This window comes from Lepisma saccharinum, chromosome 11 (genome assembly GCF_977018435.1).
Source record: "Lepisma saccharinum chromosome 11, izLepSacc3.1, whole genome shotgun sequence".
Lineage (NCBI taxonomy): Eukaryota > Metazoa > Arthropoda > Insecta > Zygentoma > Lepismatidae > Lepisma > Lepisma saccharinum.
The window spans coordinates 43,068,938-43,088,549 of NC_139239.1; the positions used below are offsets into that span (position 1 = coordinate 43,068,938).

At 37.0% G+C, this 19,612-nt stretch overlaps 1 protein-coding gene across 1 annotated transcript in view; it reads left to right on the top strand.

Annotated features, from left to right (window-relative positions):
- The window catches only part of LOC145994742 (regulator of G-protein signaling 7-binding protein-like), a 579,659-nt gene that overhangs the window by 510,905 nt on the left and 49,142 nt on the right, over positions 1 to 19,612 (top strand). The window contains exon 4 of the mRNA XM_083130961.1: positions 7,320 to 7,493. Coding sequence (XP_082987087.1) covers positions 7,320 to 7,493 — 174 coding nt within the window. The remainder of the gene's footprint in view (positions 1 to 7,319; positions 7,494 to 19,612) is intronic.

The window sequence follows — 19,612 nt, forward strand, 5'->3', positions numbered from 1 at the left end:
GGAGATACGCGGTTCTTGGAAGGTGTTTCAGTGGAACGCATCGGATGAGCATTCATCTCCGCGAGACACGTCAAAAAGAACTCCTGCCGCTGGGAAGAACATGACTTAAGCAAAGAACTTTCGGGCGTAAGGCAAGAACGTACCATCGTCTCCTTCAAGATAACGAGCACCAAGAAGAACATCAGCATCCACACCAGGCTGCTATTAATTTTCACTGAATTAAAGGTTGGGAGTTTCTATTCGCAAAAAAAAAACTTTCAAAACTAACATTAGTACCCAGCCCAAGCTCGGGAAGTTTGACAGGTAATACGATATTTTCGAACTTACAAGAAAGACAGATAGATCCTGCAGGCTTTACCAATAATAACATAAGCAAGCGGAGAATTTGAAGTGAAAATCTCAAATTACTTGCATCACAAAGGACACGTTAATTTCTTGCCAATTATTGAGTCTGGTTATTTTAATACGAGTATACGTACATCTTCGAAAAAAAAATTAAATCTCTCTCTCTCTCTTTCTTACTTCTTTCTCTAATTTTTCTTTCGTTATTTTTCCCGTTTCTTCATTTTTCTCTGTCATCTACCTCTGTCTTCCCCTCTCCTTCTCTCTGTTCCTTTCCCTCACTCTCTACTTCTCCCTCCCCTTTCCTCTCTATATTTCTCTCCCTTTCTTTTTCTCGTTGTTTATTTCTTTCTTATCGCTGTCTCTGACTCTCCCTTTCATTTTCTCCATGTCTCTTTCTTTCGCTGTATTTCTTTCTTATCGCTGTCTCTGACTCTCCCTTTCTTTTTGTCGTTGTCTCTTTCTTTCGCAGTCTTTCATTGTTATCGCTGTCTCTGACTCTCCCTTTCTTTTTCTCCATGACACTTTCTTTTTATCGCTGTCTCTGACTCTCCCTTTCTTTTTTGTCGTTGTCTCTTTCTTTCGCTGTCTTTCTTTCTTATCACAGTCTCTGACTCTCCCTTTCTGTTTCTCGTTGTCTCTTTCTCTCGCTGTCTTTCCTTCTTATAGCTGTCTCTGACTCTACCTTTCTTTTTCTGGCTCTATCATTCTCTCTCTCTTTCTCTCGCTTACCGAATTTCTATCTTTTCTTTCTCTTTCTTGTTTCATCTGCCTCCCATCTCTTTCTCTCTCGATCTCTTTATTCTCCTTTGGAAATAAAGAAGACTTACACAATTTAATTTCAATTTTCTCGCAGTATATCAGAAAGGGAGCCTTCAGTCATCTGGAACCTGGAAATTGTGTTGATGTTTACATGTGACTTCCTCCACATTTCTTTACAGCTCTTGAAGAGTCCTGAGAGCTAAGACATAAATGAACTTCAAACTTTAATTTGTTAATAATGCCCTCAACGGGTTTTCCTACATTCTACGAATTCGACGAAATTGCATTTTTCGTGGTTTGCATCATAGCATTTCTAACAGTAACTACTCAACTTCTCTTTCAGTTAGGGAAATGAAGCAATCGACAGCCTCATCTATGATTTCAAAGAGAAGCCTTCTGCTCCAACTCCGCTGAATTGTCTTCAGAAATATCTGTGAGGGAATTCCTAGTACGAGGCACTACATAGGCGAATAAACTTCTGAGGATTTGCTTTTCCGTCAATCCGAGTTTTTGAACTCTCGACTTGTTTACACAAGTCCATGCTTACCGCGGGAAATCTTACAACTGGGATTTTAATCGTAACGTTATGTCCCTAACTGCGATATATGCACGTCATATTTAAATTTCAAGAAAAGGCATTAAATACACAATACGAATGAAAGAATGGAAAGTAGAAGCCGGGCAGAGAGAGAAGAAAATGTGAAAATGGAAGAGAAAATTAGAAGTGAGAAGTAAAGAGAGAGAATAGAAATAAAGGAGCGAGTGAGAGAAAGAGAGAGAAAGAAAGTAATAAACGTGCATGGTACTGAAAGAGAGGGAGAAGATACTAAAGATGCGATACAGAATGAGAGATAGAAGAAAGGAAAAGAAGTAAAGTTAATGTTAACAGTACTTTCTTCCTATCCTTTTTACACTTTTAAAATTATAATTCCTGCAAATATTTATTGATTTATGTGGTTTCTTTTACTTCGCTTTTCTGCCACTTTTGATTAATTCGCAAAGATGATTATGTGTGATGATGCGATGAAAGTGATGAAGGGACACTCGCAAAGAATACTCATGCCCAGGCCGGGATTCGAACCCGGGACCCAGCGTATAATTCCTACAAATAGGAACACCCTAGAGGTTGATATGTGTGAAATAAAAGTTAACAACTTTTGATAACTACGGTGTTCTTCTGTATAAACAAACAGATGACCATTTTTACTAACCGTGTCGAAGAGTATAATATCACATAAAAAGTAAATTATTAACAGCAACTATAAAATTAAAGGACTTGCACGGAATGCTTATGTATCATTCTTTAATACACTAACTCGTGATAATAAAGCACCTCAATTGTGAAAAATTGGAAGTAGTGCACATAAATACTATGCTAATTTTAACGTATTTGACTTCTAATGTCCCGGGTTCGATACCTGGTGGAGGTATATAGTGGTTCCAATCCCACTTTAACTGTAGGTACAGTCCCAATTAGCCTATCTAAGCATAAAGTGGACTTATAATAACAATTCAACAACAACAACTCAACTTCCAATAGATTCCTTGTTGCTAGTGACCAACTTTCACTTTTTAATTCTAGTTTTAAAGAACAGATTAATCATCTATAGTGCTACCAGATAATTTCTCAGGTTAAAATTAAGCTAAACGTGTAATTCAATGTAATAACAGGATATCTAGCATCGAAATTCTTATGCATTTAAACGGGAAAATAGTTTCCTGTCTGATATAACTATGATGCTACCATTTGCAATTAGTTTTGCTTGAACAGCCCCATGTTCGTGCCAGGCGTCATAGTTCACTCCGACTGTCTTCGTGTGGTTTCGGTTTCGGCATTTCTTGTTAACAAAAGGACGATTTCTCAACACATGGTGGTTCGGCGCGGCACAGTGTTTGTTCTCTATGGACCCTTTCAGTCATCACATGTAATAATTACAGTTACAGTACATGTTCAATATATGCACAATCTGCTTGAATGCATGCTTCAGTTCGACGCGCTCAGTTGCGTAAGACGTCTACTAGTGTGATGAGGATGATTTGGAAGATGGCGCCCGTGATCCTTTCTTCGAGGTGGTCCAGGCTATTAATTTTCTTAGCGTACACGATGGCCTCTACGTGTCTTCACAAGTAAAAATCCAGGGGTGTTAGGTCTGGTGATCGTGGTGGCCATTCACCTACGTAATGTGAATTTTGCCTCACCCTGTAGTATAACGGACATTTATAGCGCGTCAACACAAACTCTTTCACATCGAATAGGCAGGTTATTAACGTAAGAAACTTTCTATTTAAAATGTTCTACTGTTTCACTATTCGTTTCAACGATACGAGCCCTCGAAAATTGGAATTTTGTCGTGTTAAAATATGCAACCCCGTAGCACAAGTTCACATTTGCCACTAACGAACTGACTTTTGTAAATACTATAAATAAAATGTGTGACGATCTATAAATAATCATACATAGCTACATGTATATATCCCGCCCAGTTGTTATGTGGGAAGAAGACGCAGAGTATGTTACACTGTATTTGGTTTAGTAAAATCTTTCAAATAATGTACCAAAGTGTCGAACGATATCGAGAGTCTCTGGTTCCAAGTATCGGTCTCGTCTCGATTTTAGAGATCTGTCTCGTTCTTGATCTCGTCTCGCACCTCGTCGTCTTATCGAATTTCGAACAGCTTCATTTCTGTCCCCGCTTTGGACGCACCGGAGAAACATTGTGCACATTTGCTTGACCATTCAGTGTATCATGGGACATTACCGAATTATTTCTCTGGCTGTTTCGAACGAATTATTGGAATAAGCCTCGTAGAAAACTGTTTATTATGAAGAGAAAATGAATGTACTGACATTAGCAATGGAGAAGGATTGACCGGTTGTTTTATGTTATTTTAAGTCGCTTTTATTATTTTCGATGAGGATGAGTGATGATATGATGAAACTGATGAAAGGACATTCACAAGAACACTCACGTCCAGGCCAGGATTCGAACCCGGTGGCCCTGACGTCGTAGCGCGCCGTGCTAACCACTCCGTCACGGAGGTCGGATCAATGGAGAAGGAAAAGAAGAAGAGTAAGAACAATAAATGTAATTAAAACATGCGGAAGTTTAAGAAATGAAGAGGAGACAAATACTACAGCATGCAAATCGTGTCCCTCACTTCCCAGAATTTTATCCGCACCGTGGATCAATGGGACTTCTCTCCTTTCTCGCGGTTTTCGGTAAGTTGTCAATGGCCTTAGGCGGTCGTCGGAAGAGCTTCCAATTCTGACAGGAAAAGGCGTTTCTCGCTGCCATAAAGATTCAACCTAGAACACTGGCGGCAAGTTAGCATGAAGGATTAAGAGAGGAAATCAGTGTTTCTAATTCAGCGAAGCAATTACGCGTCTTGGTGTCCTCTGCTGCGCTATGTACAAGAACATATTACTATAGAACAAACGCGTTGAACTCTTTTGAAGTATGTGACGTCAGAGTACACGACATTCTTCCCAGTGTTTAAACGTTAACACTCAAATATTTATATTCCAAGATTACCATAACGAAATGATGTTGAATAGTAGGGGCCCGACCCTGTGGCCGAGTGGTTAGCACATCGCGCTGCGACGCCAAGGGTCCCGGGTTCGAATCCCGGTAGGGTATGGTTGTTTGTGAATGTCCATTTTCATCCATTTCATCATTTCATCACTCATCCCCATCTTCGCAAATTAGCCAAGAGGCACAAAACGCGAAGTAAAATAACTAAATCAATCAATCAATTGAATAGTAGGGAAGAACAAAGTTCCTTAATTTCGTCGTGATTACAAAACAAAGAAAGAATGTTCAAAAAAGGAAGCCGATGAAGCATTGTGATAATAAAATCGATTCGACACCATATCTATGCATAAAATTCAAGTATAATTCCCGGTTTTCTAGGCAAATTTTCAAAAAATTCAAGGCCACAAGCAGATGTTTTCTCTATTTCAACCTTGCGTATTACCGCCTCTCAACACCCACACATATGCACCAGAGGCGCGACCACGAAGTTTTGCCTGAGGGAGGGGGAGTACCAGGATAAACGTACCAATAATAATAATAATAATAATATTACTATTATTATTATTAGTAGTAGTAGTGGTAGTGTCAAAGACGTTATCATCCTCGTAAATTACACAAAAAGGGGATAGAAGTCGGTGTTAAAGCATTTGTGTTGGAACAAACGATTTTAAACATTTTTTTAAAAAAAAGAACGTTCAATTTCACATTAATTATTAATGGAAACATGTAAACAAACTGTATTTTTGAATGGCAGAAAATGCATGATAAATGCATTCCGAATAATATTCTTTATGTACATATAACATGTATAACTTTCATGTACAACATATTCAAAATGGAGTGATGTAAAATAAGAAAATACATGCCAACACTATATACAGAGTGTCTCAAAAGTAATAGCGCAAACTGACACAGGTGAAAGTGCACGATAATAGAAGCAAAAAAGTCTCAGTAAACATGGGTCTGCAAACGAGCCGTTTTCGAGATAATCGAGAATGTGTGATTACAAGCCGCCACGTCGTCCTAGTTGGTAAAATGTACTTTTCGTTGCTGTAAGGTCCCATTTGTACTACGCAGTACAGCACAACTGACTTGACTCCCACAGTACGATTACAACGCCACCTCTCGGAAATGTTCTGTTTTGTAAACAAAGAACAAACCTCGGAACGCGCAAGGAGTAAAGCATTCGGTGTTTACAGAATTCAAACAGTGACTGCTTCTAACCACACATTCGCACACATTTTTAGCATTTTACCAACTAGGACGACGTTTACAAACAATGAAGTCAGTGGCGGCTTGTATGTACAACACTGATTATACTATGTATTTCGAGAAACAAAACGAGACTGAGATTTATCATTCGAGACTGAAACTCTGCCATGTTTTGTCCCGCATCGTATCATTTCTCTAATGCATACATAGTGTGGACAAAAAAGATGATCTTGAAAATAATAGGGATGCTGATAGGTGTCTTGCTACTGCAAGAAATGCTACGGCACTAGCCGTCATTGACGGACAGCTGGTTTGAGAAGTGGTGTGCGTCCATTGAGATGACAATTGAAAGAAGAGATATTTGGAAAATGAGGCGAATAATTTGGTCTCATTCCTGCACAAGTTCGCGGTTCCCGGTTTGCAGGATTGTGATGATTCTGGCGGTAATAAAAGGGACTTCGGTCTTTTCTGTTCTGATTGATTTTCTGCCACTTTTGGCTAATCACGAAGATAAGGATAAGAAATGAATTTCTTGACGGAACACTCACAAGAACAAACAAATTCCGGCGAGGTTCGAACACAGGACCCGTGGCGACGTGCTAACCACGACGCCACGGAGGTCGGCTGTTACTTTGACACATACACGATCATACACATTACTATAATGTGTTTATGTTCAATCAACATGTCCCTCTCTTTCTCATTCAAATATTAATCTGTTATGAAGTTAGCGACTCGCCCTGTACATATAGATTTCCACCTTATGCCCATTTTGATACTTTCAGAAGTATCTGAACTACATTTTCAGGGAATAGAAAACGAAGGGCCTCTTAGGACGTCACATAAGTTACAATTTGACAATAAAATTTTAAAATATAATTCGTAGTTTAGGAGGAAATTTTGTGACTACATTAAACTGGCATAAATTAAACGCTTTGGATCTGACATATTTATAACGTGAAGATCTTGTATTTCATTTGAGCAAAACCGATCAGCACGTTTCAAGATGAGAACAAAAATCCGTTTTTTTTCATGTTGTAAGTACTGCACACTGTATTAGAGAGAAACGTTTCTTATAACAGCTATATAATGAAATTATGACTAGATTTGTATTTAAATTGTACTGATCGAAGTGTTTCAATCTTGAAAAATATAGTTGGCGCCCTATTACGTGGAAGAGGTGTTTTATTTTGTTTTTCGTGGCAAAACTACGACCTTGTGAGAAAGAAATGATGAGCTAAGCACTAATTTCAGCATTACTGAGGATATCAAAACATAATTTCCTCATTCGACTCTTAAGAAAACATTAAATGTAACACTCAGATAGAAAGCTGGTAGGTCGCCCTGTGAAACTGAAAGCCAATTTGTGCAGTTTTGTATAACGATGAAATGAATGTCTATTGCTTACTGCAAATGCCATTGTTGCCACCCCAGCATTGTTTGAACAGTGTTTCTCCTTCTTTCCCCCAGAAAACAGGCCGGGTCCTTCCAACCTGGGCCAGGTGATCAGCCAGATCATCCTGTGCAAACAGCTGACGCCCGACTTCAACGCGGAAGAGATCTGCAGCATCAACAAGGACTCGGAGGACATCCAGAACATGCTGGCCGACATGCAGGAGTACATGCCGAAGGAAAACAGCACAGGTAAGTGCTTATGCAACTGAAATATTCCCGCTGAATTATTATTACGTGAATCCCTGGTGTAACGGAGCAGAACCCAAGAACAACATTCCACGAATCTAACATGGAGCCCAAGAGAAACTGTTCTCTGCATTATAAAGCCTTGTCTATCAATGCATTAACATATTTTTTTTTGATTGCCCGTTTACTCCATGCTAGATATTCTAGAAATTAATTAATGGCTAGAGGCATTTTTTTCAGAGTAGCCATCTCAGAGTAGAAAAAGGACAATAAATTACGACATATTGCTAATTCGAAGTTTTTGTGACAGGTACAAACAATCTCAAACGTAACAGTGGACAAATTGTCAGTGGCTTTCTTAGTTCCTTCTTCTTCATTCTACCGAAAAAAGAAATGAATTAATATTGTGATGGAAAATTTGCCTATTATTGTATTTGGCGTTGGCTGTGCCATGCTAATCTGTAAACTGCGACAGATAGGGGTCACGGAAATGTATTTGAGAATAATTATTTATTTGGAGAAATATGAAAGTGACACTTTAGCAGCAGCATATATTCTCGGTTAGCAATACTAGTATTACAAAATTCTGACAGCAGATGTATGGTTCATGTGCCCAAATAACGCCCACACAAATAACGTTACTAAATTTCACTAAATTTTACACAATTTAGCCTAAATTTCACCTTTTAACATGGAATCGATATTCTCAAGTCAATTAAGTGTGCTTCAACATGGCCTCTACAGGTTGCGAACCAAATCTTAGCATTGCAGAAGTCACAGATCCGTTTTTCCTCCTCCGAGATTGCCACTCTGAAGAAAAATTTAATCTGACTTCAACCGTTAATAAAGTTCGCAATATTTCTGTATGGAGTGAATGGATTCAGAAATATTTGAAAATATATCAATTCAGAAGCCACGGTGTAAATATCTCTCTCAGTTTTCATGTTAGAATCATTCAAAATTAGAGTTGCACGTCTTTCGAAACACTCGGAAAAACAAGCAGAAATATGCCTCAACATTACAGCTGCGTCTTTCCATCCACTATGTCCTGTGAACTTGAACGCCCTTCGCGGGATCATAAAAACCAAAGAATTTATTTATATTTCCAGACAGATTTGTTAGTCTAGCGTCTACAATTGAAAAGAGTTGATATTGAAATAAATTTTCCTATCTTTCCCCGTTATTCAATCGAATCTATTATTGAAGAACTCTTTCAAAGGATGCCACTTCCCCTTCTCTTTAGCACAATGATATTTGAACTCTCTTCCAATTAACGTCATATTAAGGACGACTAGAAAAATTTGCCGCCAGATGGTTCCTGGAACCACTCCTCCCACGCCATGCCGAAACGGTGACCATGGCGACAGCACGTTCCAGAATCATCTGTCGCGCTTTGGAGATGGTGCAGAACATTTCGAATATTCATGGTTCTCTGCGGTTTCTCGTCTGACGAGCAATTCCTCAAACCTAAGACCGTAAATTGTTCCTTTCGCACGTTGATCTTAACATTTATTGTCTTTGAATGCACCGACAGGTCTTAAAGGTACTCATACAGTTTCATCTTCCATTGGTCCGCTTCATGGGTAGTATAACACTGAACCACTGTTTTTGAATCTTGAATAAAGTGTGTGTGATATTTGAATTTATGGGTTCACTTATATGGATTTCGAGAATGAATAGTTGGATTTGGTGAGGTTATTGTGAAAGTTGTGTTGCAGGTTATACCTTGAAAGTTTCTTCATTGTGTTCAGAAACTGAAACAGGTTCTAAAATTAGCAAACACATGATGACTGACTAAATAAATTTTGCATGAACTGAATCAAGCCACACAGTCTACTGAGAAAGGACATTTACTACGGCGTGGGAGCAATGTTGTTAGGTGTCTTTTATTTCTTTTGACATCCTCGGTCTATTCAATGATTTTCTTTTCTCCACACTACCGCCTCTCGAAACTGCAAGGTAGTGGATCTTCTTGATACTGGCGTCTAAATTGACTTTGCACCAGAATCCTAAATTTGTGTTTAGTCGGCCACTGGCCACCAGCAACATGCGTACTAAATTCAAGTAAAATATTCCTTTTCTCTGTGTAATTATGAAGAATGTATGTACCCACTTCAAGCTGAGATGATATTTGATCCTCCCGGCATTACTGGTCCCCTGTTACGTGTTTTTGGTGATGAGAATGGCATTTTGTACTCGTATCATTGGTCACTAATCATAAAATGGCACAACCTGTAAATACAAATAACATTTTCACAAATGTTTGCAAAAAACATGGTGGCCTAGTAGAGATATGAAATAGTAGCTCAATTATCAACTTAGAACCTCACGCACACACATATAAAGTATATATAAGTATATAGGTAAGTAAGGTAAAGCATCAGATCATGAATATGCACTAAAATTAATCTCGTTTTAAAAGTATTATTAACATCTTATTAATCGACAGGTAGAAATTCATAAAATTTTATACATATCCTTCCAAGCAAAATAAAATTATTTTGATTTCTTAAAATATATATAGTCCATCCTTACGTTTAGAAAAAGTTTTGCTTGACTGGAATGCATCTAACAACGTTCCATATCGTATTAAATAGTCATGTTCTACTTTCTGTGTGAAAGAAATTGTTTTCAGCTCTTTAGCAACAAATTAACAAGAACAATATTAAGATGGATGAATAGAAGACGAATCATATGACCTAATGATGCAATGAATCTCATAAATACAAGAGAATGTATTACAATTTGATTCAATACAAAAACATTCCATTGTGTCTTCTGATTCACCTTAACGCATCATAATTCTGCTGATGCATTATGGATGCATAGAATCAGAAGATTCGATTGATGGCGAACCAAGAAAATAATATTTACACAAACACACACACACACGTGTCGATTCTGTGTCTACATCCCTAAAACTTGTATGTTTCAAGACAAATAAATTATGATATAAAGCAAAAGTCATGACAAACTACATAATATGCGAGTGACTATTCGTTACTAGAAACGTCACTGTTACATCTAAAATAACTGTTAAAAGATAACACTAATTTAACTTTATAATCTACAACCTCGTAGTTGATATATAATACAGTTTTTCTTTTATGTTATACACCATTGTGTATTAGCCCCCGATTATTTCTAACTGATATGTCACTGTCCCTGATTCTTTCATTTTCAGTTCATTTCCGAAAGAGCTCACTTCACTTGGCAGCATTGATTACAACAATTAATCCTCGTGACGATTACGCGAGGGAAAAATCATCGCCCACGATGTTCTGGCAACGAAATTAAATGTAATCGTTAAACGAGAAAGCAAACGACTGTCCAGTGTCGATTTCCTATCTGTGAAACTTTTCCAGTATCTTCATAATGAAGGTTGAAAAAGATTTTCATTGAGAGATGGCAGGGTTCAGGTTGCAGTTTTAATTAAAATTGTTGCCGACCTCCATGCCGCCAGGGATTCCGGCTTCGAATCTGATAGTTCTGAGAGTCTTTGTGAGTGTTCCTTCATCAATTTCATCATATCATCACTCATCTTTGCGATTCTCGAAAACGACGCTAAATAATAAAAATCAATCATTCAATTTGCAAATGTCTTATTTTTACTATTCAATATACAAGGTTTCTTCTTCACAGGTAGCCAAATTGTTCCTCTGACTAGAGTGGTTCCTTGTGGAACCTCTAATATTTCAGTGTTGGCTCAACATCGTCAGCAACTACTTAGAAGCAAAAATAGCGCACTCCGGTCTAGAAAACCAGATAAAAAGGCGATGGGATTCGATACGCTGATCACTGGTTACCTGGGAAAAGCATCTGGTTCGGTCTCAAAGATGATATGGGCCCGCAGACAACGTGTTGTAGAGGGAAGGGAACTATAGTGTGGTTTCTCACCGCACTAAATAAGGAACCTTTGTTTTACCAACTATTAAGTTTTGAAATATTTAAAAGTTGCTAGTTTCAAATTAAGGAGATGAAGTGTAACGAAATTTCCATAAAGTATTGAGCAATGGTTTCAAATATTGAGCACACGTAAACTTAATATACTTAAACTTATGTAACCTCTACCAAACATGGAACACCATTGACATTGTCAAGGGGTCCCGGGTTCGATACTCGGTTGGGGGCGCGTTGCACAGTGGTTCGGATCCCACTTGAAACTGTATAGGTCCAGTCCCGATTAGGCTATCTGTGCATAAAGCGGACTTAAAACAACAATTCAAACAAGCTATTGAAATTGTAATCTTTTCATAGCAAACCTTTCATTAATCAAGTAGTTTTTACTTTCTCTCGAGTTAAAAATTAAAGGTTTTTGACCTTTAATACAATTAGAACAATTCTAACAATACTTTGCAAAATAATCTACGTAATCAGTGCGATATGTATACATAGTGGTGCAAGAGGGTTTTTTATTTATTTATTTGTCCCTAACAGAGCTCCAATTACAAGAGACTTATTCCAATTCAATTGTTACATTATTTTATGTATAAAAATAAGAGAAAAAGAAAAGTAGAAAGAAAAGAGAGAAGAACAGAAAGTGCAATACAATATAGAAAAATACAAGATTTAAAATACTGATGGCAAACACTGAGCATTAGATTTATATAAAATAACTACAAGTGATATATTCATAAGATATCGACACACGTGAAGATAACATACAAATACTCCATTATATATATTCATTCGTACACATTGCTATATTAATTATAACACCATTAATCCTTGTTTCCATGATATCAAAAACTCAATATGCTGACCAAGGCAGAAATTTATTTTATTTTAAAACATAAACTAAACGTAACGTTTCAACCTTCTAGCAAGGTCTTCTTCAGACACTGTACCAAATACAAATGAAACATGGTACTACAAAACAGGAAGATATATACACTCAAAAATCACTCCCTCCAGACACAAGATAATTAGAAAGTTGTTTTTCTTGGAACATTCCAGCAGGTGGCCTTCCCTTGTCAACTGTACTTTCACCTGACAGCCGATTTGGCTAACATTTCCTATCATCTGGAAAGTGGTTGGACTCTTTATCTCCCTCTCTTTTTCCTTTCTTTCTTCATTCCTGTTCCTTCTTCTCTCCTCTTTTGCTCTTGTCCTTTCCACTCTTTCTAACACCTTCTTCCATTCTTTGTTTATCTTCAGTTCCCCATTCCAGTTCATTGTGTCTTCTTCTCCTTTCTTCTCTATTTCCTTGGAGTCCTTCCATTTTCTCACTAGTATTCTCTTCTCCCTTCCTGTCTGCTTAGCCTCATCCCACTCTATGTCATGTCCTGTTTCTCTCGTGTGTTTAATTAATGTGTATATTTAATCACATCTCTCTCTCTCTCTCTTAAGTCGTACATCATCCCTATGTTGTTTCAACCTGTCTTTCAGCCTCTTTTTCGTTTCTCCTATGTACACACTCTGACATTCTTTACACTTCACTTCGTAGATAATCCCTAATTATCTTGTGTCTGGAGTGGAGTGATTTTTGTGTATATATATCTTCCTGTTTTGTACCATGTTTCATTTGTACTTGGTACAGATTCTGAAAAAGACCTTGCTAGAAGGTTGAAACGTTACGTTTAGTTTATGTTTTAAAATAAAATAAATTTCTTCCTTGGTCAGTATATTGAGTTTTTCATGCTATATTAATATACATACATAAAGGTACACATATGCATACATACATACATACATACATAAATTCACATATATATAGGTTACCAATTCCCATTACAATATATGAAAATCAGTCGTAATAATTTAATTTCTGTAATTATGAATTTCTTTTGATTTTTGCTACAGTAAAATTATAGCAAAATTTCATAAACATCGTATCATTTACTTTGGTCCTTATGTATCCTTTCAAGAAGTCTCAAAAATTCCTTCTGTTTTAAGGAAAAATCTATAGCAGGGTTAATTTGAACTACATAGTTAAAACTAAAACTCATTCTTTGCAGAGGTGAACTCTTATAAGCCATAGTTCTTGGTGTCTTAAAAGAAAAAATATTTCTGCTTCTTAAATTAACTTTTCTAGCGATAAAGTGATATTTTTGTAAGAAATCACTATTATCTAGTAAACCATTTATAATTTTATAGAGTACTACATGCTGTGCGATTTCACGTCTACTTGATAATGTTAAGTATTTAAATTCTTGCAATATGTCATTATACGATATTGTATTTCTATATATAAATTTATTATATTTTTTTAAAAAATGTAAATACCTCAGAAATCTTTTCTGGACACACACTATTTGATTTTTATAAGATTGTAATATGGATGACTAGATTATACTCGCATATTCTAACTTACTTCTTATTAGAGTATTGTGGAGAAAATGCATAGTAGAGATGTCTTTAAAATTCTGTGTATTTCTTATTATGAAGCCCAATCTTCTGTAAGCATCATTTATCATGTTTAATAAATGTGCTTTAAAAGACAAGTTACTTGATAATATAATGCCCAAATCATTACATGCATAAACTCTCTTCAGACCCTTTCCTTCCACCATATACCCTCCGCCAAACAATACGTTTTTCTTCATAGTAAATGTCATAAAATTGTATGTATTTATATTGAAACTCAGTTTATTTTCAATACCCCACTTATATATTTTATCAAGGTAATTTTGAAGTTTAAAAGTATCCTCAACATTAGTTATCTCTCTATATAACTTCACATCATCAGCGTAAATTAGACAATTAGAGGAATCTATAACAGATGGTAATTCATTTATAAAGAGTAAAACCAGCAAAAGACCCATGTTTGGTACCCTGTGGTACACCTGAATTTACATTGAAAAGAAAAGATTTTGCCTTTTTGTACATAACAAATTGTTTTCTATTACTAAGATAAGATGTAAATAATTTAATTAGTTGGCTTGTTAACCCATAACTTGAGACTTTGTTTAGCAGAATATCGTGATTGATCGAATCAAACGCTTTTAAAAAATCTATATATATACTAGCAAGTTGTGTTCGTGGTAGAATTCGGAACCAATCTTTAGGGTTAAGAACAAAAAATTCTACCTTACAATTTCTAAACTTTTCATATCAGTGATAACGGAGTGAAAACCCTGATTACAGGAAACCGCAAGTAAATTTATAAAACTCCAATTTTCTAGTTGTAATTCTGTTCTGCACGGAGGTCCAAATCCAGCATTACCATCACTGCTCAGGCTGTAGGCATGTGCTAAGTATTCTTAGTATATGAACTAAAACTATCCATTTAACCTCCATTAGCCTACTTCCATACTTGATCGATTTGGTTTATTTTATTTCGCATTTCTGCCACTGTTGGCTAATCATGAAGGTAAGAATGAGTGATGAAATGATAAAATTGATGAAGGGACACACAAAGAACATTCATGCCAAGGCCGGGATTCGAACCCTGGACCCTTGGTGTCATTGTGCGGTGTCCTAACCCCCACTTCCATACGTCAGAGTGTAATGTTGTGTGTGCTGCAAACAAGAGTTTCTTAGAAATTACAGAAAGATTAGAAACAAAAAGAAGTGCCTCCCTGATGAGGTACTTCTAACGTCATCACCTTGTAATCAAGCAGTCCTGGGTTCGATACCCAGTTCAGGTACATATTGGTTCAGACCCCACTTTAAACTGTAGGTTCAGTCCAGATTAGCCTACCTATCTGTGCAAGAGAAAATTTGTAACTGGTAACGTGACCAGAAACCGAAGGGTCCAGATAAAGCGACCAGTGTTTCTTTGAAAAATATATTTCACTTGGCAGGCAATGAACTCGAGAAGAATGGAAAAAGGAAAAGAGGCAATATAAATCAAATCTTAACAGTCCCCATAACTACCGGTCCATTCATTGTGGCGTAGTGAGTTTCCTACGTCGCTTACATATGGGCCTTAAGCGCCCGGGTGCAGTAGATTTACAGCTAGACTTGGTCCTGCTTTCGGGAAATCACTTTGGGCCTCTACAATGCTGCAGTCATGTTGAGTTATGTTCGCCATAGGTGTAGGAAACTCGATAATGTGCAGGAAAAAATGGCCATCCAACAAAAAAGAAAGAGAGAAGTTTTTACTTCGTGCATCCTCTGGGCATCGCGATGAAAATGTTGAAGCATGAAAGCTGCTTCCCTTCCCTGAGGCTAAGGAATCCACAACTTTCTCTGAAGTCACTTTGACAGCGTTGATGATTCATTCTTGGTATGCTTTCTTGGCAAAGCTATCTATTGATTGAAGTAATCGATATATTACTTGTTGATGATTACTTGTCTATTGAGCCTCGGCTTCACACTCAGTATCCCTTCGGGACTTGAAATTCCTCGTCCCAAGGTTCGGGAATCCGGCTGCTTCAGTTCTAGATGAAAGGTCCGTCGTAATCTTGGGACAAAGGTTCTCAATCTACATATAGATCTTGACCAACATTATACAAGTAGTCGACAATCCTTCATTTCACTAAGTTCCGTCGATATCCAGTTAAGTAACCAACTCCCTTTTCTCCCCCAGCCTCTGACCAGAGAGCTGAAGATTCTCCCGTGACCACGGAATAAGAAAAAGTGTACCTGACTGTCTACCAACAGTCTATCGGCCGATCCCAAATTCCGGCATATCTCAGAACAATCACAACTCCTTCAATTGTATCTCCTGACCAGGAACATAGAATAGAAAGAATATACGCCTTCTGACCAGAAGAGCTAAGTAACTGTACTAAGATAATCCCAGAATAAACTAATTTCTAAGATCGAAATGAATACGAAGGCAGAAGTTATCGTTGAAAGAAAATACGGTTACACGAGTTCCGCATTTATCGGAGGTTCGAATACAAAGGCCAAGAGCCATCGAGCTTCACTACTTATATCTGATTTCTCGGTGCCGTGATGAATTTACAAACTTTATCTTTACACAAATATTACATCACAATAAAAATGCCAATCAAGAAAGTATCAATAAGAAACATAATTAGTTACATGTATAAATTATTACTTTTACTCTTTTGTGATTAATAAATATACAATGGCATTCTAAATGTTATACACAGTATTTAAATTGACTAGAGAGTATGCCTTCCTTCAGATCCCCTCTTCTCCCCGCAACGGCCACGCGATAAGTTAACAAAGAAAAAATCTACAACGTGAAAATGTTGAGTAAAAACAATTTATACAGTTTTTGTTTTGCGCGGGCATAACTTTCTTTGGTGTCCACGTAGCTAAATTCTGAAAATACTGTCTTGCAGCTAAAGAATCAGGGATTATTATGATATAAGTCTAATTACTGCCGCCAAGGGACACGACAGATATAGAGTGCGAAAGACAGCCTAATCTTTCGTATTTTCCCCTGTGACAACGTTTTAATAAAATCGTGTCTGCCTCGCTTTTACAGAATAGCGATTGCTATCCTGCATTGTTCTGAACGATAACAACTTCCAGCTCAGCTTGCTGGCAGAAAGAAACAAGCTGTTCAAATATAACTAACACCAGGTTGAATAGTTTAAATACGAGGTGTGTTCCACATTACTAGGTAATCAACCATTAACATATTGAAGTATAGATACATAAAAAAAAAAGTTTATATATTTTTGTAACGTGGACACTGCTACACGTTACATACAATAACAACACACCATAGAACCGCATTCGCTCAACAAAGCACGGTAATAACAATCACTGTTACATGAAGCAAGTTTTACATGATGAATATTTTTTTGTACTCACTTATTCATTTATTACTTAAATTCATCCTTCGTTTTCATTTCCGTTATGAAATTAGACAGATAGCATTGTAGTGTATTACGTGTCATATTCTACATACCTCTTAATGAATACCTAAAATGTCAATAAATATTCATTTTAGATTTAAAATATGCCCTAATTATCCTATAAGAAGAATGTCGTTTTGTTTTTATTGAGATTAGTTTTCTAGGTATGAACACGAGAAGAGTAAGCGGTCGGAGCGTGGTGATGACCGCATCATCTCCAGTGTGATAGGGATCGAGAATGTGTGGAACACTACTGTCACACTTCCGATGAGCCTTTAGGGTGCGGTGCAATGCAAAGGGAGAGTTTTATTACTCCTATCATTACCTTTTAGTGAGAATGAATCTCTCTGTGTCTTTGGGGGGGGGTGGGGGTTAATGAAGTCAAAATCGACAGATAATGTATCAAACATTTTGAAATTTAATCAAGCAATTATTTATTTTTATTTTGGAATATCTCACTCAGATGACAATCCTCAACTCTAGTGAGCCTATTTGACTTCTCTACATCAACGCACACGATATCTCCACCAATGGTGCCGGGGTAGAGTTCTAGCCTAGGCATGGGTGTCTATTAATGAATTTAATTTGTTGATGATTAAATGCCATCGTCGCGAGGCAGAAAAGCGACGAGTAGACGAATAAGATTCATTTACCTCATTAGACTGGAAATCATGAAAACCATGTAATTTTGATGCTATACAAATTTGGTTAATTTACCTGAATTTCTATTCCTTGGGTTAATCGTGACGATGAAAATGGATGATAGCCCGATCGGTGGTCGAGCGTTTTAAATTGTGAACTTTCGATCTGCCACAAAATTTCCAAGGTTCCAATTCCAGCGTGGATATGTGTGTTCTTCGTGAGTTCAACTTTATCAATTTATCACTCATAGTCGCAGGAAAGCGACGCTAAATGACAAAACACCAATACAAATACGAGAATGAATAATGAAATAGATTATATGATATATAAGATTCGAGCCTAGGTCTTCTGGCTTCCTAGCTCCTTGTGCCAACCACTCCGCCGTAAAGACCGGCTAGAGCAAGTTTAGAAATAGATAAAATGACTAAAATTAAGATAACTCACGTTATAGAAATTAACAAAGGCGCCACACTGATTAGTCAGCCAGGCATCGCGTCTGGCGATACAATCCGCTTGGACACTTAAAAAACGGCTGCCGAGATGAAGCATCGTTGGCGTTTTATCACTCGAACTCCCCAATTTGAGCCTCGTGCCTTTTCCACAACTCTCCGTCGCTTAATTATACAGCGGCAAGACAAAGCATCCCTCTTCCCTTTCTGTCCCTGTTGTTCCAGCTCTCCAGGGCCCTGCATTGGAATCGAACGCCGTCGGTTCTGTTTTCCTTCCTGCCGAGCCCTTCAAGAGCTAAAAAGAGATGTCGCTTCTGTTGTTGGGGGAGAATTTCAGGTTTTCCTTTGCATTCTGTACGCTCCTCTTTAACAGTCTTTCTCGATTAACCTAGCTTTAAAACCAGTAATATTTTAGAAGTAACTGACTTACAGTCGGTCCTTAGTAACTTAGTTAATGTAAAAATAACTAAGTTACTTTTACAGTAACTTTATTCTAAATAAGATACATTTACTTGTATGACAGTTCATGAATATATCTATGAGATCTAGCCACAACTGGATTATTGCCTAGCTTATGTGCCTATTTGAGGGGAGTGGGTGGTGCAGGATGGTTAAAATATACTCCCCTACCTCATTCTCAATCAAGGGGCCGCCAAGTGCCTGGGTTTGCTTGGATGTTGATGTTTTCACAGAGAATAAGTCTTGCTCGAAAAGGTTAAAGTAAATATATAAATCTCAAGTAGTAATGTGCTTATTTTTGAGGGAGCAGGCAGGTTAAAGTAAGAATATTATATGTGGTGAAATGAAGATGAGCCCGCTTGCAATTCATGTTGTAACAACTTTATCTAAAAGATTAAGGTATATCATGAATTGCAATCGGCCGTATCTTCATTTCACTATATATGTGAGTCCATCAGTAAATTATAAGTTTTCATGTATGTACTTGAAATTTATAATTAAAAGGTAATAAAATTCAAAGTATTTTTCAATTGCATTTATTTATTTATTGAACAAACCATAGTTTTGATAGGTACTGTTGAAACAAGAAGGATGATGGGAAGAATACACTCTTGTATGTTAGGTCTTCTGAAATAAGTACATTTAGGACACATGCAAATAATTCTATCACAATTTCAATAATCAACTCGTTCAGACGAACATTTCGTTTAAGGCATGGCAAAAGTGTAGTTAAATAAAATTTTCATCTACAAAAGATAAATAAATACGCGAAAGAAAAATATTATTTTTTTTCAAGCTAGGAAGTTTTCCAGTTGGAGGTGGCAGTACATTTACTAAGCAAATAATCTTT